This window comes from Botrytis deweyae (genome assembly GCF_014898535.1).
Source record: "Botrytis deweyae strain B1 chromosome Unknown BDEW_013, whole genome shotgun sequence".
In the NCBI taxonomy this organism is placed as follows: domain Eukaryota; kingdom Fungi; phylum Ascomycota; class Leotiomycetes; order Helotiales; family Sclerotiniaceae; genus Botrytis; species Botrytis deweyae.
The window spans coordinates 197,470-224,689 of NW_024066220.1; the positions used below are offsets into that span (position 1 = coordinate 197,470).

At 42.7% G+C, this 27,220-nt stretch overlaps 7 protein-coding genes across 7 annotated transcripts; 4 read left to right on the forward strand and 3 right to left on the reverse strand.

The window, feature by feature from the left end:
• Window positions 1-240: 240 nt before the first annotated feature.
• Window positions 241-1,884, reverse strand: EAE98_006214 (uncharacterized protein; the record flags this gene model as incomplete). Its single annotated transcript, XM_038953836.1, has 1 exon — window positions 241-1,884. One exon carries the CDS (start codon window positions 1,882-1,884, stop codon window positions 241-243), a length of 1,644 nt encoding a protein of 547 aa, XP_038809626.1.
• Window positions 1,885-2,095: 211 nt separating this feature from the next.
• EAE98_006215 (uncharacterized protein) lies at window positions 2,096-4,883 on the forward strand. Its single transcript, XM_038953837.1, has 2 exons — window positions 2,096-3,819; window positions 3,875-4,883. Exons 1-2 carry the CDS (start codon window positions 2,544-2,546, stop codon window positions 4,840-4,842), a joined length of 2,244 nt encoding a protein of 747 aa, XP_038809627.1. The 5' UTR covers window positions 2,096-2,543; the 3' UTR covers window positions 4,843-4,883.
• Window positions 4,884-4,898: 15 nt separating this feature from the next.
• EAE98_006216 (uncharacterized protein) lies at window positions 4,899-6,415 on the reverse strand (the record flags this gene model as incomplete). Its single annotated transcript, XM_038953838.1, has 2 exons — window positions 4,899-5,032; window positions 5,083-6,415. 2 exons carry the CDS (start codon window positions 6,413-6,415, stop codon window positions 4,899-4,901), a joined length of 1,467 nt encoding a protein of 488 aa, XP_038809628.1.
• Window positions 6,416-6,937: 522 nt separating this feature from the next.
• Window positions 6,938-8,205, forward strand: EAE98_006217 (uncharacterized protein; the record flags this gene model as incomplete). The annotated part of the gene is made up of 8 exons (XM_038953839.1): window positions 6,938-6,940; window positions 7,002-7,029; window positions 7,086-7,151; window positions 7,258-7,297; window positions 7,358-7,436; window positions 7,496-7,812; window positions 7,910-7,995; window positions 8,066-8,205. The coding sequence occupies 8 exons, from the start codon at window positions 6,938-6,940 to the stop codon at window positions 8,203-8,205; spliced, it is 759 nt and encodes a 252-aa protein (XP_038809629.1).
• A 429-nt stretch (window positions 8,206-8,634) lies between these two features.
• Window positions 8,635-10,713, forward strand: EAE98_006218 (uncharacterized protein; the record flags this gene model as incomplete). The annotated part of the gene is made up of 2 exons (XM_038953840.1): window positions 8,635-9,058; window positions 9,110-10,713. 2 exons carry the CDS (start codon window positions 8,635-8,637, stop codon window positions 10,711-10,713), a joined length of 2,028 nt encoding a protein of 675 aa, XP_038809630.1.
• A 782-nt stretch (window positions 10,714-11,495) lies between these two features.
• On the reverse strand, window positions 11,496-12,032 carry EAE98_006219 (uncharacterized protein; the record flags this gene model as incomplete). The annotated part of the gene is made up of 1 exon (XM_038953841.1): window positions 11,496-12,032. One exon carries the CDS (start codon window positions 12,030-12,032, stop codon window positions 11,496-11,498), a length of 537 nt encoding a protein of 178 aa, XP_038809631.1.
• Window positions 12,033-14,085: 2,053 nt separating this feature from the next.
• EAE98_006220 (uncharacterized protein) lies at window positions 14,086-14,935 on the forward strand (the record flags this gene model as incomplete). Its single annotated transcript, XM_038953842.1, has 2 exons — window positions 14,086-14,199; window positions 14,267-14,935. The coding sequence occupies 2 exons, from the start codon at window positions 14,086-14,088 to the stop codon at window positions 14,933-14,935; spliced, it is 783 nt and encodes a 260-aa protein (XP_038809632.1).
• Between the last annotated feature and the right edge of the window lie 12,285 nt (window positions 14,936-27,220).

Consider the following 27,220-nt stretch of genomic DNA (forward strand, 5'->3'; position numbering starts at 1 on the left):
GAACCCTCATAATTCATCATGTCATCCTTTCAATAGCACATAATTCACATAATTAAACATCTATAGGCTCCTATGTAAACTGTGTGTCATTGATCAACCTCAATCAGAAATATGGCAAAACCCTTTCCCATGGAGAAATAATGAATGGAATTCATGTGTATCTTTTTTTTTTAAAGAAAAACCTAATACCGACCCTCCTCAGATAAACCATCATGGCATTCTTCCTTATGTCGCCTTCTCTCAATACTGAACACCGCTAGACAATCCTTCAGCCTCGAGCCTTTCCCTTTCTCTCTTCGCCCTCTGGATATCAAGGGACATCTTCACTGGTCTGACGCCTGGTGTCTCAAACACAGTATCAATTTCCTCCAAAGTCAATTCCGAGGTCTCTGGGAATACGAAATATGAGAGGACCAGTTGTATGAGATTATACCCAACATACACGACCCAAATCTTGTATCCAATTTTTTGAATGCCAACCGAGATGCCGTAATTCTGGACTGTTCCAGCTGCACCTTGTACGAAAGCATACAAACCCATACCTTTCGCTCTCATATCAAGCGACAAGACTTCAACAGGGTAAAGATTATGCATTGTTGCGATTAGCAAAGAGGAGCAAGTTTGGAACAAGAAAAGCCAGGTCACAACGAGTCCAGCATCCACTTTGCTCTCGTTCAATGTGTATTGCCAGGAGGTTATTGTAGCGGCTGTTTGTAAGAGAATAAAACTGATTAATCCAGCAAAGATTAAAGTCCTTCTCCGAAATCTGTCGACTATAAAGGAACCACAAACAGTAAACACCAAATAAGTCGCATTTAGTCCGAAGTTCATACCAAGCTGCTCGGTGGTTCCTGTAATTCCGACAGTGTCTAGAGCGGGTACGAGATACTGCCCAATAATGCCGCCACCGTTCCACTGTTGAAAGATTGAGTACAGTACAAGAACGAACACTCTATACTGTGCTGGTCTACCATGGAATAGCACACGGTAGTCCCACCAAGCATGGTTACTTTGTCTCTCATTCTGCAGGGATTCTTCAATCTGATTTGCAACAATAGTGACTAAAGGATGATCCACGTTATTGCCTTCTGTGGTTTGCATCTTGGCGATAACCCTCTTCGCCTTTTCCATTTGTCCTCTCATGATGAGATAACGTGGTGATTCTGGTGTTAAGGGGTAGATGAGCAAGCACACAATCAATGGAAACAATCCTTCCAGAACTAAAGGAATTCTCCAGCACCAATCTGATTCGATGTGAGCCAATCCTATCAATCCGGCGTTCATACATAAGCTTCCGACTTGAAAGCAAGCTCCAAATATCCCAACAAGTCGACCTCTGAGATGGGTTGGGGCTACTTCCGCGACGTACTGGGGACTGGACATCAGTGCTGATCCAAATCCCAAAAAGAAACGGCCAGCCATAAACATTGGCATGTTTACCGAAAACGCTTGCAGAAGAGATGCAACTAGAACAATAAAATTTCCTGCGAAATTGATGCCCCGTCGTCCGATAATATCAGCAAATGCCATGAATGGAGCGCCACAAATTGTTCCGATAGTCATCAAGGCGTTCAAAGTACCATAAGTCACACCGCTCGTGCCAAATCCGAAGTAGGTGTGCCAAGGTTTGAAGGCATTGATTCCAGAAATGACGGCCCAATCGATACCGTATCCAGCGGCACCGCAGCCTTGTACGAACATCATCAAGAAGACCCGAAACGAAGTCCATGATTTGAATTGCAGCGATTCTTGAGATAATAAGAATAAGTCCTCTTCAGTTAGACGAGCAATAGTAACTTCCTCCACATTTTCTTCGGCATGTTTGAAGTCGCCTAGGCCTTCTGAGACGACTGGCTCCAGCTTATTATTGTACCCAGGTGACATTGTGTTCCTGATTCAGATAGCGAACTCCTTCGAGGTAAAGGCCAGATTTGCGTCCTCAGGGAATTTTGCGAAGACAATTGGAGAGTTTTCTTCTTCTTGTTTGGAGGCTTTGCCTCAGATGAAGATATATCTTTCTAGGTGTCCCTGATGGGCAACGGAGGTGAGTGGGGAGTGTAAGAGGAAATTTGCCAATACCACCACTCCACAATAATCGTATGACTCCTGTGTTCTCTCTTGAAAAATTGACTTCGATATTCACTTTGGTTATATAAGAAAATTCATATGGATTCCAGCCAATCATGTCACATGTCCCATGCGGGACAACGGCCCTTGCTACCACCCGATGTCACCTCACTTTCCCCCGCATTATCTCTTCTCCGCAACCCCAACAGTTGATAATTATCATTGAACAAACAGATTCTATTGATGGATTTACAGACATTCGTTCAGGCTGTTGTCTATGCGTGAAGAAGTTTCCTGGTTAAATTGATCCCTGCCATCAGATTCAAAGTGATTGGATAAATAGCGAATTTTTGCGGAAGAGAATGCGCCGAGACTGGCCGCATTCGTCTTCGGACAGCATTGGCCACCATGGAAAATTGATATCTAGAGCATGTCTCAGTGTTAGAGTACTGAATAACACGCTTTGAACATCCAAGATGGCCCCCTCTAACCTGGAAGAAACTCTCCATTACACGTCACCTGCGAAGGACTGGTCGGAAAGTTTGCCTATAGGCAACGGCCGATTGGGTGCAATGGTCTATGGCGGCACGTCTAGGGAAAAGCTTCAGTTGAATGAGAATTCAATCTGGTATGGCGGTCCCCAAGATCGTACGCCGAAAGACGCGTTCAGAAACCTAGACCGTCTGCGACATTTTATCCGGATCGGCGACCATGCAGGAGCGGAAAAATTGGCTGAGCAGGCATTTTTTGCCACTCCTCACAGTCAACGCCATTATGAACCACTCGGAACGCTGACCTTGGATCTTGGACACGACGAAGCAAAAGTGAGCAACTATTGGAGAGGACTGGAACTGTCAACAGCGAATGTGACCACGGAGTATGAGTATCTTGGAGTTGGTTACAAACGCACAGTCTTCGCTAGTTATCCTGACGATGTATTGGTCGTCGAATTGGAGTCGTCCGAGAAAGTCGAGTTCACCATCCGACTATCAAGATATAGCGATCGAGAATTTGCTACTGATGAGTTCGTCGACTCTATTGAAGCGCAAGATGGGACTATAGTGATGCACGGGACACCAGGTGGACGAAAAAGCAACAATTTTTGTTGCGTTGTCAGTGTTCAGGACTTAGCTGGTGATGGTAACGTCGAAACCGTGGGGAACTGTGTTATTGTGAACTCCTCAAAAGCTATAATCATTGTTTCTGCTCAGACGACATTTCGCCATGCGGATTTAGAAGCTAAATCCCTGGATCAAACAAGGAAGGCCCTCTATAGCCATGCTGATCTTTTCAAAAGACATGTTCAGGATTACAATTCACTGTATGGGCGATTCAAACTTCGACTTTTTCCCGATGCTGCTCACATGCCTACAAATGAGAGGCTACTTATTACTCCAGATCCTGGCTTGGTAGCTTTGTATGCTAACTATGGTCGCTATCTTCTTATATCTTGTAGTCGACCAGGAGATAAAGCTCTTCCTGCGACTTTGCAAGGGCTATGGAATCCATCATTCCAGCCTGCATGGGGCTCTAAATACACGATTAACATCAATACACAGATGAATTACTGGCCAGCTAATGTCTGTAATTTGGAAGAATGTGAAGAACCATTATTTGATCTGCTTGAACGGATGGCGCATCGTGGAGAGAAAACCGCTAGAGTTATGTACGGGTGTCGTGGTTGGACATCCCATAGCTGTACAGACATCTGGGCTGATACAGATCCTCAGGATCGTTGGATGCCAGGCACACGTGAGTCGCCTCTAATTCTTAGTTTCGATGATCTACTTGACTAAAGCGATCTTAGTGTGGCCCATGAGTGGTGCTTGGCTTTGTACTCATGTTTGGCAGAGACAATTGTTTGGAGGCGATCATAATCTAAAATTCCTCCAAAGAATGTTTCCTGTACTACGTGGAAGTGTTCAATTCATCTTGGATTTTCTTATCAAGGATTCAACAGGAGAATATCTAATAACTAGTCCATCTTTGTCCCCGGAAAACTCTTACATCGACCTTCAAGGTCAAAAGGGTGTTTTGTGTGAAGGGTCTGCTATCGATATACAGATCATCAAATCTCTCTTCGAGGCATTCCTGTTATCTGTAGATTTGCTACAGATAAACGATGAACTTACTGAACCTTTGAGATTAGCTCGAAGCAAACTACCGCCTTCCAAAATCGGCGAATTCGGACAACTACAAGAGTGGCTTCAAGACTTCAAAGAATATGAGCCGGGCCACCGCCACACATCGCATCTTTGGTCTCTTTATCCAGGGGACTCGATTCACCCCTTTAAAACACCAAACTTTGCTTCTGCTGCTGAGGTTACGCTGCGTCGTCGAGCTGAGAATGGTGGAGGTCATACAGGATGGAGTCGAGCCTGGCTCATCTGTCTTCATGCCAGGTTACATGATGCGGATAGCTCTTTGGGGCATATTTTTAGATTGTTGGAAGACAGTACATTACCCAACTTACTAGATGTACATCCCCCCTTCCAGATTGATGGTAATTTTGGTGGATGCGCTGGTATTGTCGAAATGCTAATACAGTCACATCAAATTGATACCATTCAAGTCTTGCCAGCCTGCCCTAAAGAGTGGAGATCAGGGGAGTTGAGTGGTGTTAAGGCAAGAACTGGATTTGAACTTGATATTGCTTGGGATAAAGGCGTATTAACGAAGGTCCTGGTACACTCGCGACTTGGTCGTATAACGAAGGTCGTACTCCCGGACAAGACTGTGATTATAAATGGCATTGGAGACCACCGCCTAGTTTGATGCGTAATTCTATATACGTTCATATATACACTCAATTCTCATACCATACCCCATTCTTATTTTCCTTCAATCATATAGGTAAAGAGGTCCTTGATAACAGTTGCAGACTTTTTTGGGTATCTTTTCTTTTCTTTCGACTCAAAGTCTATGAAGGTCACTCCAAATCTATCAGTAAATCCGGCAGCCCACTCTGTATTTCCAGTCAGTCACTTGTGATTATTGGAGATCGCGAAGTCTTACCCCAGTTATCCGTAAAGGTCCATGCAAAGTAAGATCTGATGTCCACTCCATCTTCTTTCACAGCTCTTGCTAGTGCACCAATATATCCCTCAAAAAAATCAATTCGGAACTTGTCATTCAAAACTTCGTCAGTCGGTGCTGTTTCACCCTTCGCAGTAGTTCCGTTCTCGGTAATGAAGATGGGAACTCCATACCGAGCCCAGATCCAATTCAAGAGCTTTCGGAATCCATCCGGACATGTTCTCAACCAATAAGTATCACTCTCAGGTCCTCTTATCACTCCTTTGGAATTAGTATCCAGCTTATCGATGTTTCCCGAATGATCATTGATATCAGCCGGACCGTCTCGATGTTTCACAAAGAAGGTCGTATAACTATTCATTCCATAGAAATCCGAACTACCCAAAACCAGTTTTGACTCCTCTTCCGTGAATTTTGGCAATCGATCCCCAAGTTGCGCACGCATACTAGCCGGATAATCACCCGTCTTATATACCGGATCTGCAAACCACGCAATCTCAAACTCTCTCGCTCTTTCTGCGGCTTCCACATCCAAGGGATCCTCCTCATCCCATGGCTCCGAGTAATTTCCATGTAACGTGATCATGATAGTTCCACCTTGATTTTCCTTAAATTCTTCTCGATACATCTTCACCACATGAGCATGGCTTACCAACTCCGTATGGCCAACGGTAAACGGCTCGGTGCTCGAGTCTCCCTCCTCATTCAACTCTCGATTTGATGACCGTCCAGGCGCATGTACACCAGCTGCATATCCCGCCAATGTGTAAACACCCGGCTCATTATAGGTAATCCAATTCTTAACCCTATCACCTAACGCTTGAAAACAGACCCTCGCATACCTTACAAAATCAGGAGTATACTTCTCCTTATTCAACATACCGCCATATCTGTCCTCCAATGCTTGAGGGATATCCCAGTGAAAAAGAGTCACAAAGGGTGTAATTCCATTTTTCAGTAATTCATCCACAAGCTCACTGTAATATTCCAATCCCTTTTCATTGACTGGATCATCCTTTCCTCCTAGAGGGATGATTCGCGACCACGAAAGCGAAAATCGATATCCAGTCACACCGTAAGACTTCATGAGGGCGACATCCTCGGCAGTCTTGTAGTAGGAGAGAACAGCATCGTCGCAGGTACTAGAATCTTTCACTTTTCCAGGTGTGTGGCCGAACTTGTCCCAAATGGAAATTCCTTTGCCGTCGACATTCCACGCGCCTTCCACTTGCGGCGCAGCGGTTGCGTAACCGAAGTGAAAGTCGGGACGAAGGACGTCTTTGAGATCTTTGAGATTTTCTGGGACTGGCATTGTGAGCAGCAAGGTTTCGAGATTTTTACTTCAGATGGTTTCGAAGATGGCTTGCTTGAACAGCTTTGAGTTATGTTATCTGGACTTCCTGCATCACGTTACAATGAATACTATCCAACGGTCACTCTGGCCATTCACCCCCACCTTCCTCCAATCGCCTTTTATTATCAGCCTCTTCTCGTCTCACCCGCGCGCTCCATAACGAAGGCGGGGTAGTCCCGCCCCCACATCATTTTATTGGTGGAAGTTCATACACAAGGATTAGTACAGGCTAAATTGATGTGGTCCCAAATACAATTTATCATTTCATTTTTTGGTTAAAACGGTCCCATGGTTCGTTGTCAGAGCAGGGAGCGGCTCGTTTATGCATTTGTGAGCTGTACCTTTTTGGAGGTGGAAATTATTCTCAGATTTTCGGTCCCGAAGTATCTTGTTGATTTGTTCGACTCTTGAGATACTCTGTTCTAGTTCCGTTCACTAGGGAATTGGACAACCCGCTCGTAGAAGACTTGAAAGATAGAGATGGTGAGTGCTTTCTGAGAAAGAGGAAAATCACATGATGAGCGTATTCTGATAGACAATACAGGCACCTTATGATCAATTTATCCTGTTTGGTTGGTAGCAAGAAGATGCTTCGGCTATGATGTTCAACACTGATTTGGTATACCAGGTGATAGTATCACTCAGTGCTCAAATGAACCAAACGGATTCTCATTTGCATCTGCAATCCAAAATGGTATGATTTGAAGTCTTTCGTATTGCCCAGATCTTGGTGATACATTGAAGAGTCCTGTTTCAATATTCATTCAAGAAGCACTCCCTAATATTTCCAAATTATTTAGCATATGCCAGAAAACTTGATGTTATAAATAGAGGCTTCAGGTACATTCCCATGCATTTTACCTATGAGTATCCAAAACATCTACTAATACACCTGGACAGTGGCTATACTACCAACCATGCACTCGAAATACTCCCAAAATTCTTTCCTTCCCCTTCTCAAGCCAAAGTCCGTTTTCTTGTATGTCTCACTCCCATCTTTGATAGTCACATCCAGAACAAAAAGCTAACATAGATCAGCTCATCTTCTTCGGTGCAAATGATCTCAACCGTGGCCCCTCCACAAAGCAATATGTGCCTCTTCCGCAATTTGTTATTAATCTCAAAGCCATTGTCTCCCACCCTCTCATTCGAGCTCACTCTCCGAAGATTATTCTTGTGACGCCGGGACCTGTTGATGAGGCAACATCCAGAATTATGAATATTGAGTGGGCAAATTCGGATGAACCTAGACGGGTTAGTTGGACGAGAGAATACAGGGATGCAGTGAAGAAGGTTGGAGAGGAAGAGGGACTAGGTGTTGTTGATATTTGGAGTGCATTTATGGGGGCTTGTGGGTAAGTCAAGGGTCGGCTGGTTTTCCTTGGAAACTCAAGAAGGTTATCAAGACTAGGGGAAACAAGATTTTGTGAACTGACATTGATCTCTTGACAGGTGGAAAGAAGGAGATGACCCAGCTGAGATGCCAGGTCTAGAAGAAAATGGCAAGGACAAAAAGCTCACGAAATTGCTATACGATGGTAAGCAACCCACCAACACCCGCAATCAAATCATCAGAGAAATGTTCGGGTGGACTAATTCATATTACAGGTCTACATTTTAGCGGCGAGGGTTATAAGATTCTTTTTGATGAGGTGACCAAGTTGATTGCCGAGAGGTATCCAGATGAGACTCCTGAGAGCATCAAGAATCCCATTAAGATGCAGTGGGAAATAGATATAGGCTGGTAGATTATATGGCTTCGATCTAGAGTAGAATCATTTGAAGCATCAGAAAACAAGAGATCAATACGATTATTCGTAGTGTATTTTGTTCTGGTCCCCAATTGACTAATGTTAGAATCTAGCGAGATTCTCGCCTATCGTCATCAAACAATTATAAACTTTCTGCAGAATGCAACAAAACAACCAAATCTGCCTATCCAAGCGAGCTCCTAAAGTCAGTTCCTATGCAGTGGTCATACCAAGCTCAGCTGATATGTCTCGCTTTGTTCAAGCCATGTTGACTCAGCAGATGACACCCGGCGTAACCTCGGCTCAGCCGTGTTATTGTCGCAACTCAGCTCAGCATTGAGATGTCTACCTAATCTTTATATCTATAACTGATCCAAGAATTTGATACAGCTAGCTAGATCTTTACAACTGTGTCTATACTTTAACATGGCTTTGAAAACGCCTTGGCCAATATGCACAACTTGTCAGGCGATTCCTTATACATTATTCCAGAATGGAACAATCAACGACCCTCACCTGTTTTGGCCGAGCTTCTCTGAATTCGCTACTTCGGCTTCGAGAGGTTGTCATACATGCACTTTACTATACGAAGCTGTCAGAGAGCCTTTCAAACATCGATTGGAAGATCAACCAATATTTCTGGAACGCGGAACTATTGACAGTGGTGGTACCGAAGTTGTAGCCTTGACAGTGGATCTTGCCTCTCTACCCGATTATAGTACTTGGGCAGACGATTTCTTACGGAGGCATGCCGAAGATAAACTTTCTGGCTTCAAATGTTTACCCATAGCTGATGTTAAGCATGTCTTGGATGCTGGAGATGTGCCTGAAGATGCACGAAATTTCAAGGGTAAGATTTCACACAGAGATAGAGATTCGGCATACTGATTAACATCATAAGATCTTATCAGCTCGTATGAAGAGAGCGAAGGGGCGGTTAGATATATCAAGCAATCCATGAGTCGCTGTTTAGAAAACCACAAATTGACATGCGATCGGGTGATGTTTCCAATCTCTTCCGCTGCGTCACAGCGACACAATGTAGTCAACATTGTGTCCGGACGCAATGGAATGGTAATTGCGCCAACTCGCCTTATTTATGTAGGTTCCCAGGATGCCGGAGATTTGCCAAGACTCGTCGATGGGCAGGAATGTCTTTATAAAGGCGGATATTTGATTCTCAGCTATTGCTGGGGAATGACTCCCAAAGATGCACCATGGCAACTGACCACTACAACTATGCCGCTATTTGCGACAGAGATTCCACTTAGCATTCTTCCACAGACGCTTCATGATGCGATTATGTTGACTCGCAAGCTGGGAGAGCATTACATTTGGATCGATAGTATGTGTATTCTTCAGGACTCGACAGAGGATTGGCAGTTTGAGGCTTCTAATATGGCCTCCATCTATGGAAGTGCTATTATGACTCTCGTAGCTGCATCTAGTTCAGTATATGGTGGTATGACGGATCGCCGAAACCCATTACGAAACAGTGCTGCTAGTCTCGATTTACAAGATGGTCACTCAAAATCAACAGTCTATATATTGCCAAACGGACAGCCTCGGAATGCACCACTACTTCCACCGACTGACAGTCGAGGCTGGTGCTATCAGGAAGATTTGCTTTCCAGCAGACTGGTAAAGTTGACGCAGAAATCTATAATATGGCAATGTCTAGGCGACAAAAGCAACCCCAACACCCGATCACAGGGTCTCGAACAACTCATTCAGCATCCTCCTTACAGATGGTACACACTTTGGTACCGCTTGATAGAGCAATACTCCAACAAAAGCCTAACATACCCAAAAGACAGACTCCTCGCATTCTACGGTATCGCATGCGATAAAGCAGCCGATGCATATCTTGCCGGACTTCTCAAAACTGATCCTTGGGCAAGTCTACTTTGGTGTCGCGATGAAAACCAAATACGTCGACGGCCGGGCCATAGATATAAGGAATATGTTGCGCCTTCGTGGTCTTGGGCTGGTATTGATGCACCTGTACTTTTCTACGAGGCAAATGCACGACATTGGAGAAAACCACAACTCGGTACCACGCTCCGGGATCCAGAGCTCATTCATGCGGAGGCACAGCCTGCTTTTAATTCCAAAACTGGTGCGGTAAGAAGTGGGAGTGTTGAGATATCAGCCTATGTTGTCATGGCTTGCACCGCACCTGTCGAACCGTTTTTATTTAATACCAGGCAGGGCTCTCATACATACGGGAGACGAAATTGTGTGGATCCGCTTACCGGTGATGCGCTTGGATTAATTGTTTTCGATATTGCGCTTGAAGCAAAGGATGATTTGTTACTATGCTGTGCGCTTTTGCAGACGGGGAATATGGATTTGTGGGAGAAGAACGGGACTTCTGGGCTTGGCTTGGCATTGAGAGTGGAAGGAGCAACTGCGAAACACTGGAAGTGCACTCGAGTGGGATATGTCCAGTTCACATCTGCATTTGGGAAGTATGCGCAGAAGTTTCGTGTGGAAATTTCGTAGACTTTATACTCAATATGTAATGGATTGGTGTTTCTTTACAGCTTGTAGTCCTGGAGAGTTGAGATACCATGATTCGCAACAATATTTGATCTAAACAGCTTCACTTTGTACTCAACTTACAGAGATCATAGTCGTTCCAGTCCAGCTCCGTCACTGTAGTATTCACTCAAGCCATGTCCTTTTGTAATAAATATATTCTAAGCGAGCAGGCCGAATGAGCATCGGATGAACATCAAGAATAGCCCAAAGGTCAGTGAAATGGTGGTGTAAATTTAGCTGGAGAATTGGGATGGACTGAGCAGGCGTAAGCTTTTTCAGCAGTGCAATTACTTGCAGACTTGCAACCAAATCAGCATAAATGAAAGGAAAAGGGAAGCTTAGATGAATAGGTACTGAGGATTTGAGGCTTTAAATAAGAGTTCCAATACTTGGAGTGTCCCAAAGGAGAATTATCAACTATCGTTCCGTCGCCTGGGAACAAATGCTGATGCCCTCAATTTTCTAGCAGACAATGAGAGGAGAGTATCTTGAACCTTATCTTTAAACATCATTCTATTAGAAGTAATTCCACCCAGTCATTACTTCCTTGATTCATGCATTTCGATATCCTCGTTTTCAATCCATAATGTACACGCTGGAACTGCCATCTCCCAATGTTCAGATGCCCAGGCCACCTCGATCCGACCCACACGTACTTCTTTCATGCAACAAGCCTGCCAAATGTCGCATTATGTATATATCTATAACCATACAGATGCCTTCTATCAATTCCCCTTCTCCAATCAAGGCACACTAGTCCTCAACTGTACACCATGCCATCCCTTGATCTCTTCTCCCAGTACTTTATTAACCAACCTCTGTTGCTTCAACATATTCAACCCCCTAAACTTTTCGCTAACAATCTCAATCCCATACATACTTCCACATCCACCACTTATATCCTGCACCTGCAGTTTCGTGGGCGCAAGTTCGTTGTACAATAAGCTCCAAATCTTCTTTTCAGCTTCATCTAGATGAGATGGAACCTCGAGTTTATCTGCCGCAGCTCCGTCTGCACCTTCACCTACGGTACCTTTGATTGTGGATGGAGAGGATTCACTGCTGTAGAACCTGAGGCGGGCGAAAGATGATGAGGGGCAAGGAGCTCTGCTTCGAGCGAGAGTGCGGGGTAAATTGGCTGTGGGAGTAGAGTAGGAACGTGTGTTCTGTAGAGCGCGGGTGGTAGAGCTATAGAGGTTTGAGCATCTTGAAATCGAGGTGTGTCGAAGAAGGGTTCTTGTTCGCAGACAACGTAGGCCGGAAAGGACGGGGTTTTCCATGGTGTGAGGGGTTGTGGTTGTTTGGATTCAATCAGAGATCCGCGCTGGCTTCGAACGCGTCGATTGTAGGAATTTTTGAAACGACAATATTACGGAAGATTGTGAACTATCAATTGTAAATTATTGCAGTATACAGTAGAATTGTTGTTATCGTTGCATGATACTATTGCTATGTTCAGATATTTACGATTATATTTTTCCGAGGTTCATGATTGATCAGCGTCATGGATCTTGATTAGTCATTATGACCCATATTCATCATGTACCAATAGGAATTCTTGAAATGTAAGCACGTCAAGATATTCGTTTAATTGAACTACATACGATATCCACACGACTGGAACGCGTTCTCACGCTCACGCTCACAATCTATCATGATTCTTTGGTCAATTTGAATTCCGAAAAGTTTCGGGAAGATTAAGCTAGTGCTTTAACATTTGATGGTTGGCATGGTCTTGGTGCTTATTTCAACGTATTCAACATGTCATCATGGGAATTTGCGTCTAGTTCAAGTCCGGTTCACCTAGCGTCTGTCTAGTGGCACTAATTCCCCCTAAGTCTTTCGCCTTACAGTTTTAAGTGCAGATATTCACTACACCAATTTTCTAGATGAGCTTCATGAAGACCTTTAAATGTACGATTCACAAACAATGATTCTGGAATCCTCTTGCTCGACAAGGGGATAGACACAGGGGAAGTCTAGACCTTTCATTCCCTCTCTGTGGGTAGCCAAAGTTTATCCGCACATTTCTATTCTTTCGTATGCTTTATGTCCCTCCACATTTATCGTGGAAGAATGGGGCCCCCTAGAGGCAGGGGATTAGATCTTGCCTGATGTTGGAATAGAAAATCCCTGAAACATATCTATCCGTCAAATAAAATTGAGGGTTCGAATCTGAAAAATTTGAGAGCTAATAGAAACCTCATGATTTAGCCCCTTGAAATTTTCAATCTGAAGCTTTCAAAGGAAGATCATGTATGGCTTTCATCAATGATTGATGAATTGTATCAAGAGTAAATTTCGTCAAATTCCAAGTAAATCATAAAGTGCTCTTTTTTGTCATCTGTTCCTTTATTTGAATGCGTTCAAAGCTTTAGAGCTATGAATCTCGAAGTAATGTGAATGGTTTTGATATTCAGGTTATGGAATCATGATTTTTGGTAGAAATGATAATCACTCAAATCACCTGATCTTACGTCAAGAAAGACCTGGAATCGTAGAGGGGGTGTAGGTCAAACTCTATCGAAATCTCATATCAAAATTTTGTAGCTGGTCACCCTAGTTTATAACTAGCTTCAATTTATTCCAAATTCTCGACAAGCTACCTCTTTGGATGCTCGCGTTACAGGATTGCTCTATGCCACAATCACCTAATCAAACAAAATGTCAATTATAAGCCTACTCTAGAAGTCACAAATGGTTTGTAGGAAAGTGTAGCCCCTGCACATCATTACTTCTTCCTTAGCCAGAGAGTTACATCAATGGCAGCAGATCTTATGGTAGGAGGGCTTGACTTTCTCGTAGTATAGAGTTCTGTAGAAGCCAATGCCCAGATTCTTACCCTAGGAAGTTGATCCGCACAACGGCTGCTCAATTGAGCAAGAGAGATATTGGCATACTTCCCTTAAAACTAGCTTACTTTCAGGTATTGGTGATCTAAAGGTGCAACCACTTTCCAATTCGCCAGATTGCCGCTCAAAATGCCCCGGATGTTGTACGAAGAGGACTACGATTGTCTAGGGCGTGCAAGTTATTCTCCAAACCTTTGTATTAACCAATTTCTACACTTTTAGACCCATCTAGATGAAGCTAGGTGATGTATGTAACGTCATTTTCTCGACCAAATTTTAGCCCAAACTTTCCCCGGATTTTCATTTGTACTAAAGAAAAGTCTATAAAGTCACGGCCATCTCCAAAAGTTTTCATACCTTTTTCGATTCTGTATCAAAACATCATTTCCACATCACAATATTTCAAGTACTAGTAATCAAAAGCCAATTATCTTGATTGCCATTATTTCTGAAGTCCCTGGATTCAAAACAAAGCTCCATCATGACGAACTCGAATAATACGTCGCCAAACAACCAATCGATGGACCAAAGTCGCGAAATGCCTTTGGAGGCCATCATCAACAATGCATTTAGGGATTACACCAGCATGACTGACGTAAGTATATCAATCTTGTATTTACTTTTCAACTGCTTGGGTATCAATATTGATGATCTTTACACAGGGATCTTCTTCTCCTGAACAGCCTTCGATGACCAGCCCATGGTATCAATTTAAAGCAAACATTAATCCTTCTAATGGAGGTTCCGCTAATACCCCTCAATCTCTTGCTCGAGGGCACTTGCGCTGCCGCCTTTTTCTCCAAAATGTTTGGAATCGCCCCACCGCCCCTCCCACTCCTACCCGAGGGTTCTCAGCCCACCGCTCTTTCATTAAAAGTGTTTGGGATCGCGCCGAAGCGACCAGCAAGAACTCTGGTGCAGACACCTCTGCCACTATCCTTAACCCCAACATTCAGTCCTTCACTCCATTCCCATATTTCCGTCTTAGAAGACTCGAATCGGAGGATGTTGTCGAGGATGACTGTGGTTTTCCATATTGTGGAGGGTTCTGTGCGCTTTATCCCCCCCGCGCTGCCAATGACGACAATAATGAGGCTTGGCAGCAAGTGAGCTCTTCCGCTGTCCAACATGGGAGTGGAGCGATCATTGCCCCAAGCCAAAACATTCAGCTCAGTGATGAAGAGGAGTCTGATCTAGAGGCTGGCTACAAAGTCGATTGGATTTCAGGAGACGATTTTCTAGATCATGATGCTATTTACTCGGCTTATTCTTCAATGTTAGCTGCAAAATTCTTTTGGAGCAAGCCATTCTCTTGCAGCAGATCTTGCTGAAGGTAGAAAAAGACGGCTTGCTTCTGGCTTTTGTATCATGGGTACATTTGGATGGTTTTCTCATTACAGTATGTTTTTTTGTACCATCATCGACGGTTGAATGATTTCTCATTACCGTATATACTACGTTTATCTGTTTTCCATGTAATATTGGTGGCGGTTGAATGATTTCTCATTACCGTGTATATACTACGTTTATCTGTTTTCCGTGTAATATTGGTGGCGGTTGAATGATTTCTCATTACCGTGTATAATTTTTGATTTCTCCTTTTCATATAGCACCAGTGGCGGTTGAATGATTTCTCATTACCGTGTATATACTACGTTTATCTGTTTTCCGTGTAATATTGGTGGCGGTTGAATGATTTCTCATTACCGTGTATAATTTTTGATTTCTCCTTTTCATATAGCACCAGTGACGGTTGAATGATTCTTTCATTACCGTATATACTATCTATGTTTTTCCATGTAAAGTTGGTGACGGTTGAATGATTTCTCATTACCGTGTATGTTTTTTTTTATTTTCTCCCTTTCATGTAATATTGATGACGGTTGAATGATTCTCTCATTACCGTATGCATTTATGTAGTAGTAGTAATAGTAGTAAATTCATAATCGATTCAGTCTATCAATGCTAATGCTACGCTGAGCTATATTGTCTTTTATGTGATCCGAATTCTAGAATTTTTACATGCTGAGGTCTCTGTGAGACTTATCATCTCATCTTCCAGCTATGATCACCATCTATTTGATGTCCGGTAATCCAATCATCTAGTCCGGCACTCGCTGACATAGATACTGTTGTGAATGTTTATTTCTCGGAAAGGTCACCTGATTTCTCTAAGAGTTATCTGAGTAAGTAATTCATCCAGCGAGTCATTGGCTGGTCTTGCATGTCCCCGTGATATGAATGCAGTGATACAAGTGCAAAAGGTTCAGGTTAGACAACATACGGATCGACAACGGCAGTCTTCAGCCATGACACATACTAACGGGCCCTTGGAATTAAAGGTAGATGTACATCTCGCATAGCTAATGTCTCATTATTGGAACCGAACCGACCAAGTGTTATTGATTTAGTTGAGCAGACTTGAGGCAAAAATGCTTAGGGCAGATTCCTACATAGGAAGGTTCATTGAGGCTTATAAACACGTCAGGGTCAGGGCCCCTCCTTGAGATCTACATATATGCAAGTGTTGTATGCCAGAGTCACCTGCCTACTTCAATGCATGCAGGTGAGTCTACTTCTTTCCCGGATGATCGACGGTTTACGACTGGCACTCAAGCTGCCAGATAGAATGCGACTTCGCCACTAAGAATATCAGGTTAGTCCTCTTGTAGTTTACTATTGTGTGATATGTGCATCTGGCTTCGGAGTTGCATACTCATTACTTTCTAGCCGCACGAGTATGTGGAGAACTAAGGGCCTCTGTGTCTCCCAATATTTTATGTATGCAGGGTGCAATAGCTAGACGCAGCGAATTCATGCTAGCGGATTTTATTTAAGAGGAAGGGAGGGGGGGGTATTGTAGACCGCATATCTTGACCTTACTTGATAGCAAGTATGTTTCAAATCTTTATGGACTTATATCAATACCTACACAGTCTAGCTTCCTGCTGTAATGCAAAAGTACGACGTGCATATTTTTCATGTAGAATTCGTCAAATCGTATCATCTAGACTATCTCATCTCACTATATCAAGTGGGTACTATCACCTTCTAGGCTTCCCAAAACACACTTTTATTCATTGCAGGTAGCATAAAAATGACTATTGCTTCCCAATACAACATAATATTGCAGAATCCGTCTAGTCGCATATGTACGACTAGGGTACGTACATAGTGGGGCTCGCATAGCATTTCAAAATCGTAACCCAACTCCCTTCTCAAACTTGTAAAAGCCCAGAATAGCATGAATTTTTTTCATTCTCTCGCATTCAAATATTGAATGCGGAGAGACGAATCAAGGGATTCATATCTCACAATAAACACGAGTTTGGTTAGAAATGAATAGATGAACATGTGGGGTCCTACGTGGCTGCACATAGTTCACGCCTGGTTACGTGGCTCACCGAGCACGATCACGCTTCTGCACGTGAGCGAGGGGTGCAGTGCAGATAGGTGGAGATAGGGATACGTGGTACTGTATATTGCTCATGAATTATTGACAAAGTGGTAGTACCGTAGTTTGGTAATATGTGCGTTGGGGATTTCATCGAGAACAGTGGTTTGGGCATGAAGAACTTTCTGGAAATGCTGGGTGCATATCGATGAAGAATCTGGAGTCTGGAGTTCTGGGGAAGTAAGACATACGGGGAATGTGGTCGAGTGATGAGGAGCTGCAAGATTTGAATCTGTAACTAATCTAGATGAGCCACAATTGGCGGGTTGAGAATACATATCTATTGGTATACCAGAACTCCACGCTCAATACCCTGCTATCACTCTACCGTGTTTCGTTATAAGTTAACAATTTACGTTGTGTACTTGGTATCGTGACCCAACACTGGTAATATCCAAGATTGAATACTGACTCGAACCATAAGTATTATTCTCAGGTTGGAGTAGTACTGCATCGCACCTATAAGCTTGTTGTGTGCCAATTCCCTTATGCCTGTAGACGTTTTTGAACAGCAGATAAACCTGTAGGATAATTAGCGTAAATGAAAATTTCGTGTCCGGGCAGCAAGACATATTGAACCAAGAGAGAGAATTTTTGCTACCCCGTACAGACCAGTAGTTTGAAGTAAAGCTTGTTTGGATGTAATGGCGGCGAAAGGGGCAAGGGAGATGATTCCTTCTCCGGCATAGAACTCAACAAGAATTCATCCCTCTTTAGGACACAAACAAGTCACTGAAGATCGATGCCCTCTTCGTTCATAGGAAACTATCCTACTATATTAATTGCCCGTTAAGATGTGCTTGGCGAGCGGGATGTTTTCTTTGCTAAGTCCATAGCAATAAATATGTCGATTGGATATACTTTTCCCCATAGACCCTCCTTGCATCCGAGCCAAGACCCTGAATAGAAACCCTATGCAGTCAAATCTCTCAAACCCCTCAATTTTCATTCCCACAAAGTCGTCATTCAACCTTGGTACATAATTCCCTTCCATTCATCCATTCCTCTCCACCAATAATACCCAAAGAAGGAAGATCTCGACATCATCACTGAAACTGCGATTCGGGCTCGCTTGCATTCATGTCCACATCTCCTTTGATCAAGACTGAGTGACATCATACACCACTTCCTCCTGCATCCACTCAAAAGAGGATGAGATTGTAAGGGCCACAGACCACAAGTTGATCAAATTGTGATATGCTCACACTGCCTAATGTAATACATCAACCAATCAGTTCGGTTCCGAAACCCCGATACTCAGCTCCCCCCAAATTCCGGAGTTTGATTAAAACGCAATTCCTTCAGTGGAGCCACGGAGAAGGTAGAAGCATGTTGGTTCCGCGCGGATTTCGCTTGATGAATATAATCAACCCGCGCGGAGATTGATCTGAGATAGTAGGATAGTATTGGTACATATCATGATATTATCACTTCTAAAAATTAAGAGAATTTGAAAACGCCGGAGCACTCGGGTTCCAGAAAGCTTTTCCAAGACTCCGTAAGGTCTCCGAGAACGCAGCGGGTTTTGAGTAAGAAGTGTTAGGAGATGATATCGTCTTTGCTAGCACCCCTCTTGGACTTCTGGGGTATCAAACTGAATATTGAATATGATGATGATGATAATGATAATGATGGTGATAATGAAAGAAACATCTTGCTTTTGTGATAAATGCGCTACATAAAATCAAAACTCGTTTTTATGCTTATCGATCTAAGTACACAGTCTAATTTCCCCGCTCGACTAGTACCACCACGTTCACAAATGAGTTTCACGGTACTATCAAGGATGAATCAATATTATAATACTCAAGCAGACACAGCATAATGCGATTCTCCTGACAAAAGATATTGTATCAATAGATCTTTGAATAATGACCTGTGAATAACTTTCTTAACTTTCGAGTTTGAATCCTTGAACATTGCATTCCAAAATGCCAATAACCCAAGGATTTTCCATGCAGATCTTCACGGAGAGAATCATACTAGTAACTACATTATATTCCCTACCTCCTCTCAAGTTATTTCTTCTAATTGACGACTACAATTGTCAATATCATACTATTCAATGGAATAAAACAATGCTTTGAATAAACAAACCACGATCAACAAGTTGTGTGCGTTTCTTTCTTTCCTAGTGTTCACTCCAATTAAGAGCAAAGTACTGGTCTGATTTGAATTAAATCAGTTAGAGAAAATGAAAGCAGTTAACAATTTGATAGTAATTTTAGAATAAAAACAAAAGAATAAGATACTGCGAATATTACTGATAAAAACAGAAACACGTCTTAAGCACGCGAGGAATGTATTATACGAAGTCTTCTTACAGAAAGTTCTATGACGGAACTGAAGATTTTTTTCGCTTTTTAACGGCTATATATCTAACTGATAAGATAAATTTTCATCTTGAGACCTTTTGATACTAGGGAGGGTAGTCTAGGGATAAGTGTCTCGTCTGACCTTAGTGATTCAGTGAAAAGAAAAAAGGGGGGAGAAGTAATTGGGACCCTAAGACACGCTCTAGAATGATGTGTACAATGGTATATAGTTATTGGAGTTTCGAATCGATTACTACATCTATTAGTTTACATTATAACAGTCGATCTATTGAAGCACTTGTTACCCCTTTAGAACATAAAGATCTATCGTCTCGAAGTAATTAACAAGTCGTATCAATCCACGTATTGAAAAAGCAGTAGTCAAGACTATAAATTAGAGAGCTCTAGTTTCGACATTAAATTGTCAGATTGACTTTATCCAACTTAACGATTCCGCTTTCTATATGAAAATCCAGAGTCGAGAGAGTGTATCCACAACTCACACGGATATAGGCTTGTGAGATCGACAGCAGTCAGATGTTATGTAGAATGGAATTAAGATACTCTTAGAGTGGGGAGTAAGTAATTCAGAGTCGGTCTATTGAATAGTCTCATATTTTTGAACGATTTAGGACATAGGGAGGAGGCTCGAACGGGGTAGAATAATCGTTTAGACAAGCGATTCTCGGTAAACAGACATTATCTTAGAAACTCATTTTATACGAAGAGCAGATAGATGATGTAAAATCAAATTTCCATAAATCACCAAAAGCGAATATATAATAGGCAAAGGAGATTACGGTAGAACTATTTCTCATTTCCTATTACCTTATCCCGAGAGCTTCCACATCCATATATAGCTACAGTTGAAATCTTCAAAGGTGTACCGAATGACTTTCCGGGATGTTCCATCAGTTGCTATTGCAAAGGATGTTGTTGAGAGGCAACTTGAAGTCGCCCGATCATCCTACTAAGGAATTATTGATAATTCATCATCATATACTGCCAGTTGTTCTCTGATAATTGTTGCACTAGCAACTGAAAACATTGATTGCACGAAGAAGCCTTCAACTTCTTATTCATATAGGAGAACAGTTCGTCTCAAAAGCCACTCGGCCCTTCTCTCCAAACTAAAATTCATTTTAATCCTTCACTCAAATCCACTCTTATCTTAAGATCCTTCTCTTATGATATTCGGCCCTTTCCCCAATTCCCATCAAACCTACTCCAGCTTCTGCACTTACATATATTCGGTCCTTTCCCCATGATCCTCCATATTCTGCAAGTTTGTGAGCCCAACATTCACGACACCCCGCCGGCTCCGCTCCCACTGTACAATGCCGTATGTCCGTCTTGACATATCCACCCAAATCGGCCCTTTCCCCGACTCATCCACTATTCCGCTTCTCAGTCCTGCAAGAATATCCGCTCCGCATGCCTATCTCACAAATGTCAAAATATGACACACGGAAACATACATCCACCTGGGGAAAGAACCATATCGGTCCTTTCCCCAAAACACTCAATCCCCAACCCAATCTCTACGGCGCGTACGCCCAACTGTTGAAACCCTCTATACCCACCGGAGTCGGTCCTTTCCCCAATACTTCTGTCATACATAAGACCGTTTTATCTCCAAACCGACTCAATCCAACCGTGAAGGTTGTACAGCCCGTGCCCATTGCGGGTGGAAATCGGACCTATCCCCTGTCCCCAATCCCCGATCCCCAATTCCCTCTTCCGCACGCTTCATATTCACGTAAGGAGCACATATCAAACTCTCATTCTATTGTCTAGGAAAGAATAGGGCTAGGAGTTGAGGGCATGCATCAACATTCCAGCCCTAACAGAATTTTCACCCAAAGCTTGTTGTGTCTCGCAAAATTTTCCACGCTACAACCTTATCCCACTTTTGAGCCCTGGAATCTAAGGACTAGACAATGTTGAGTACCTCAAATTGCGTGGCTCCCGCTCTCAACCCATTTGCCAAGTGATTTCCAACAATCACAGTTGCCGGAAGTTCATCTCTTAGTTCCCAATCGAACGTACTGGCCGCTTTACGGCGTACGCGCGATAAGTGGTTTGAAAATTGATAGTAGTTTGAAGTCCGAGCGGGAAGCTTCAAAGTTGGTTGGACAGTGCACCGTCGATCTCTCAGCCCGCAAACTTTATTTCAAGCCTTAGATTAAGTCCACAATAGAAAATCAATAAGACATTCATATCCATCACATTGCGAGCTTAGTGTCGTCGTTAGTGTTACAACCATAAGAGGTGCATTGAATGAATTCATTAGCGAATTCAAATAGAGTTTCTGCACGCCCGTAGCTTGCACCTTTTCGTGGCTCACCGAATACCAAACATTCGGTCGGGACCGCCACTCTCCTTTGAAAATCAGCATTTTCAGGGTCCATGTTTTCTTGGTAATCCGATTGTTTCCTTGCGATTGTCTGGGCTGCTCTGTTTGGGAAGTTTTATGCCACGGCTGTTTCTTTGGTGTCGAGGATTGGTTTACGATTGTTGGTAATTTATTACCTAGTTAACGGTGCAATCTACTTTGACGCTGACGGGTGAAAGTTAAGAAATCTAGTCGATTTATCTATGCTGGACTCGTTTCAATGACGCCCGAACCCTTAGAGCCCAGTTCCATAGCCCAAGACCCTTTTGGGAGGGTTGGCTCGGTGTCAACATCAATATGGTTATGTTGACTCAACATACTAAATCTGTGGAACAAAATCGACTCGCCAAAACTGTTTTGCGAATGGTGGTTGTACCCAGTGCCCCTAACTAGAGGCGAGGTCACAGCCTACTATCTCCGGTGCAATACACCGCAATTCAAACATCAATGTGACAAAACAAAGCTTTAGGAGACATTTCTTTGCCAGACCGTTCAGGGTCTAATCTGCAAATAGAAAATGTATCCGCCTCCTACATTGTTTGTTCTCTTTGTAAAGCTATAATGAAGATCTTAGTGAGAGTAGTATTCTTATGCGCCCCGAGATCTTCAACTCAGCCTCACCAAATCAAAAAATAGACATCAAAAGCTTCTCAGATCGCAATCAATTCTAAACACAGGCTTCTCTAGCGTTGAAGATCAGTACTTACTACTCACCGTTGCGTTGAATTTCACAGAGATAAGAAATGTTTCACAACATCGTTTGACATATTGAATTGACTCTACGGTATCAAAGTTCTATTGCACAACATCCTTGACAGCGAAACTGTATCACTCATAGTTTTCTCCAAATCCTGCAAAATGCATGTATAAGCAGTGGTACTAGATTTATCATATATGCAATTTCAAGGTTGCGCTTGTGTACACCGCGAAAATGCCATTCATTTTCTATCCTGCTTGTTGTTTGGTTATATTCGTCGCGATAAGAGAGTTTCACCACATGCAGAGCGTTTAACCTTCCGTTTTGAAGTTTGTTTGCAGGACTAGAGCGTTTACACCTATTGAAATTGAATAGTGATAAATTTGATATCGATTTTTGAGGATATTAAAGGGGACAACATGATATCGGAACATTAAAGCCTGGTTAAAGGGCTAAGATGTGGTTGTACGTGTCATACAGCAACGGGGTTACACAAAAGGCGTGATCACAAGATCAGCTTCTTTTCCTGATATATTTTCATGATGAATACTTGGGGGTAAGAGGTGGGGGAAGGGATTATGATGATGATGATGATGAGAAAATACTTTAGAGTCAAGAAGAGCGAGTCGCTGAGTGGAGAGGAGATGGTTTCCCCAGATTATCACATATCCGATTCCTATTATCCAGACTGCAGCGGTGGTAAGTTATCAAGTAAGAGAAGACCTCACCATCCCTCCTCTCCCCACTTCTCATCAAAGGGGACAAGAGATCGTTTATCAGCCGTGCTTCTCGAATAAGAAAACAATGAAGATACATTGTTTTAGCGTCATGTAGACTAGTATACAAGAGAACATTAATATGACCCTACTTCCTCATTAGGCCACACAAAGAGGTATCTTCGATGCCCCAACAGATTGCCCTTCGGGGCTGACATTTAAAGGGTCCTCGAACCTAGTTGCTATATCAGAGAGATTATGTGAACACTCGGGTCCAAACTCAGTACCACGCCTTTGAAAAGTGATAAGAAATTGATACTATACCAATAAGGCCCTGAGAATCATCGGATGGTTTCTTGAGATTTGCTCTCTATTCTCTAGAATTGATAGTGACAGCAGTAGTGGAAGGCAAAACCTTCGTATTTCATGCCCGATGTTATCTTGAGGAAAATCAATATCCATAATAATTATCAATATATCAGTCCATCGATCACCCCATGCCAATGATTGCCAATTAAAGCCCACAATAATTCGTGCAGATGTGCAGATCCAATCACATGCGACATGACTAGTCACTTGGAAATATGCACGTTTGCTAAAATCACTGGATATAAGCCTGTTCTAGATGCATGGCCAAGTTCCTAGGTATTTGATCTAATGAAACGCCATGATAAGAACTTCAGAGATTTTGGTACCGTGACTTTGATGAAGTCACGGTACTCGGGGTACACGAGAACGTGACCTTCATCTCATCATGACGAGGACTGACATATTACGATGTTCCGGTGAGATTCCTACTGGAATAGGGTTTCTCCGTGTCATTCGGATCGGTAGAGAGCTGAAGTTCAAGATAAACTATGTACCGGTACTTCCGGTACCAAGATGCGGCATGGAAATGGGGATATTGTCCGAGATCGTCATATCTCTTCAATGTATATTTAAAGTTTGAACTGGGATGCCAGGTAAACAGGTCCCTACTTACATACCCTCATGTATCATGTACCATGATGATGTATCTTTGTCTCTTGGTCTTTTTGGCAAGATTTGTCAGTTCTGTATGACCCGAGTATGTCACCCCGCATCCTCAATGTAAATTATTGTCCTCTACAGCCAGCAAGATAGTTCAAGGGTTCAAACCGCTTCATAAGTAAAATTACATCATATCAACTAGTAAATAAACGGACTTCCAGATCAGACACTATCTCGACTACACTCTCACGAGTCATGATATTATATCTGACAGCTGCACATCCCTTACTTGGAAGCTACCCCGCATTGTCTTGGCACGTCTATTCACCACAGAAGTGAAACAGAGGCTTGAAGATATAAAATCTCAGCCAATCAATTCTCCATCCCGTTATTGTACGACGTACTGTGAAATGACCAGTCATGTCTCATATCTCATCTATATCCACATGTCTTACACCATCAGAAACAAGGAGGGGGTGACATGTGAAAATAACGTCTTCCAACGCCACCAAGTAGGACGTCTCAAACGCCTTTGAGAAATTCTCCTAATACTCCTAATTATCACAACATTTCGTTTTTCTCAAGAGGGGCAAGCGAAAACGCCCTTTACGCCTCTAACCCAACGAAATGGATACGAAAAGCCCGTGGCAATTGTGTTACATAACCCCTTCGTACTCCCATGGGGGGAACTCCTCGGGCAATATTCGGAATGGCATGTTATAAATGATGTGCATGTAAAAAAAGCGTGGGATGTGGTATACTTCGTATTACAATCTTAAACATTGAAAATTTTCTCCTTGGACATGCGATATGTGTTACTTGAAAATTATATAATTATAGTGGAATGAGATAGAGATAGAGATGGAGAAAACCGAGGGACCAATAACCTATCAAACATAACGAACCCCTAAATTTACCGAACACACGGGACGAGACGGGAACATACCAAGCTTTTTTCTGCCTTCTCATTTCCAAATTCGGGGTTCGCGAAGTCTAGATCGTCTAAAAACAGTCTCTATCAAGAGACCCCCGATATAATCCCGAACTCTCTCAACGATTGTTTACCTATCAAAATCTCTTTCCAAATGCATCTCTTTCCCATCTGCGCCGTTTTTGCATACATAATGCGAACTATTGAGAAGCAATTCTTTGCAATGTGCATGCAGATAGATAGCCCATTTCATGCGAGCTGCTCAAAACGAAAAAACGATATATCATATCATCGTACGAGTAATGTAACGGTCAAGACGAACTTAGAATCCGATACCAAGGTATGAAATGGGAGGGAGCGCTTTCGTTCTTCTTGGCTCGTTTTTCGTTCGCCTCTTCGTCGCATTCGTTTGCCTATCAAAATTCCGACATCGTACATATATCTATAGCAAAGCTATCGGGTATTTGCCACTGCGTATGCAGATATGTCACGCTATTGTTGTTACACGGCGCGTGATATGGCATTAGTACATGCGAGTTTGAATTTGTTTGTAGACGGTTAGTAAGTGGGATGATGAAGTGGAGAGTGTGTGTTACACAACATGAAGAAGATATTGAGCAGGCAAACTTGCATGCAATTCAATGGTTTGGATTGGCATGCACTGGAAGATTCTCGAAAATGTGAAGATATACTCTTCTTGGTATGACACAAACCAAACTTTGGTTAAATATGGATAATGTATAGGTATGACTTGCAGTTAGGTTATACATGTCTGTATGCACTGCAATCATGTCAATAGAGTGCATCGAATTTAGCTATTCTTCTTAGGATCATCTATTGCGCTGCCATCTCTGGAGAAACGTCAGCTTTACCCGGTAGAGCACCCCGAAGCTCGATCAACCTATACGAGATGAAATCAGAACCGGCAAGTAAGATGAGAGTCGACGACATTTTGAAATCGATCCCAACCACAATCTACAGACTCCATCAATCGCTCCCGTATTGACCCATCCATCAAAATCATCGCCTACATTTCAAATTTTGCCCCACGCTCCTAGTCTCCCGCGCGCAAACCCACGCACAAGAAGAGTTTCGAACCTCATTTTATTTCATCCTATTCTGTACCAAGAGGCTGAGCTTCCATATATGTTTCATCACTCATATTTCATTCAATTGTGGATCAAGGCCAAGAATAGGCGCTTGACATCCTTCCACGAGTAAGGTTCTCGGGCCACCAGTAGGCGGCAACACAACCACCCATGAAGAGTGGTGTTTTTGTACGAAAAATCCCCGACGCAACCTGTATGCGGCCGGCCTCGGAGTGATTCGATGTTCCGCAGTATCAGGAATGATGGTAAGTAGTACGATGGTACCTGTTGGTACGTACAACAGTCGAATGGATGTGATGTGATGTATATTGTCATGTAATTTCAAACCGTGTACGGTTATCGAATTTTTGGATCGATCGATAGAGAGGAGGTCTAAAAGGACGAAGAGATGCTCTTTTACAATATCGCTTTGGATGAGTGCCAGTGTCAGAGATTTCCGAATCTATGACTGCTCTTTGAAAATCTGTCCACCGTACCTAGATAACGTGACATCGAAGGCCTTCTCATTGCCGTCCTAACCCAGGTTGTCTATGGCCCATCCCAAGTGCACCTCAAATCTTCACCAAGCCCATGCAACTCTTCTTCTCCACCGCGTGGAAGCTCAAAATGAAATTACCTGCCGTAGTCACATCACGGTTCCTTCGATTTCATCCTCAAGTTTCTTTCATTTGATATCCCACTTATCGCTTATCTCTAGACGAATCTAGATCTAAAGAATTAGGTTTTTGTCTCATAACGGCGCTTAACTTTCTTCTTCTCTCTTTGTCAGATACTACCAAGTAAATATAAATACGTACCTAACACAGTTCTATAATAAGTGTTTCGGGTTTCAGGTGATGGGGAAAGTACCAAGTTAGTGTATGAGGCGCTTAGAGAATTCTGTGTTGAAGATTCAATTATGAATTTTGATGGATTGCAGCGTGTTTATGTACAATAGCTTTTGAATGTAACAATGTAGAGATTGGCCTTAAGAAACGCATCTTATGAACAGTATGAATATCGAGACACCAATGATATAATCCTAGCAATG

Excerpts from the sequence above, each read along its gene's own strand:
- EAE98_006215 (XM_038953837.1), top strand. The coding sequence starts at position 2,544 with ATGGCCCCCTCTAACCTGGAAGAAACTCTCCATTACACGTCACCTGCG. Across the intron at positions 3,820-3,874 it reads TCGTTGGATGCCAGGCACAC|TGTGGCCCATGAGTGGTGCT; the intron begins GTGAGTCGCCTC and ends AAGCGATCTTAG.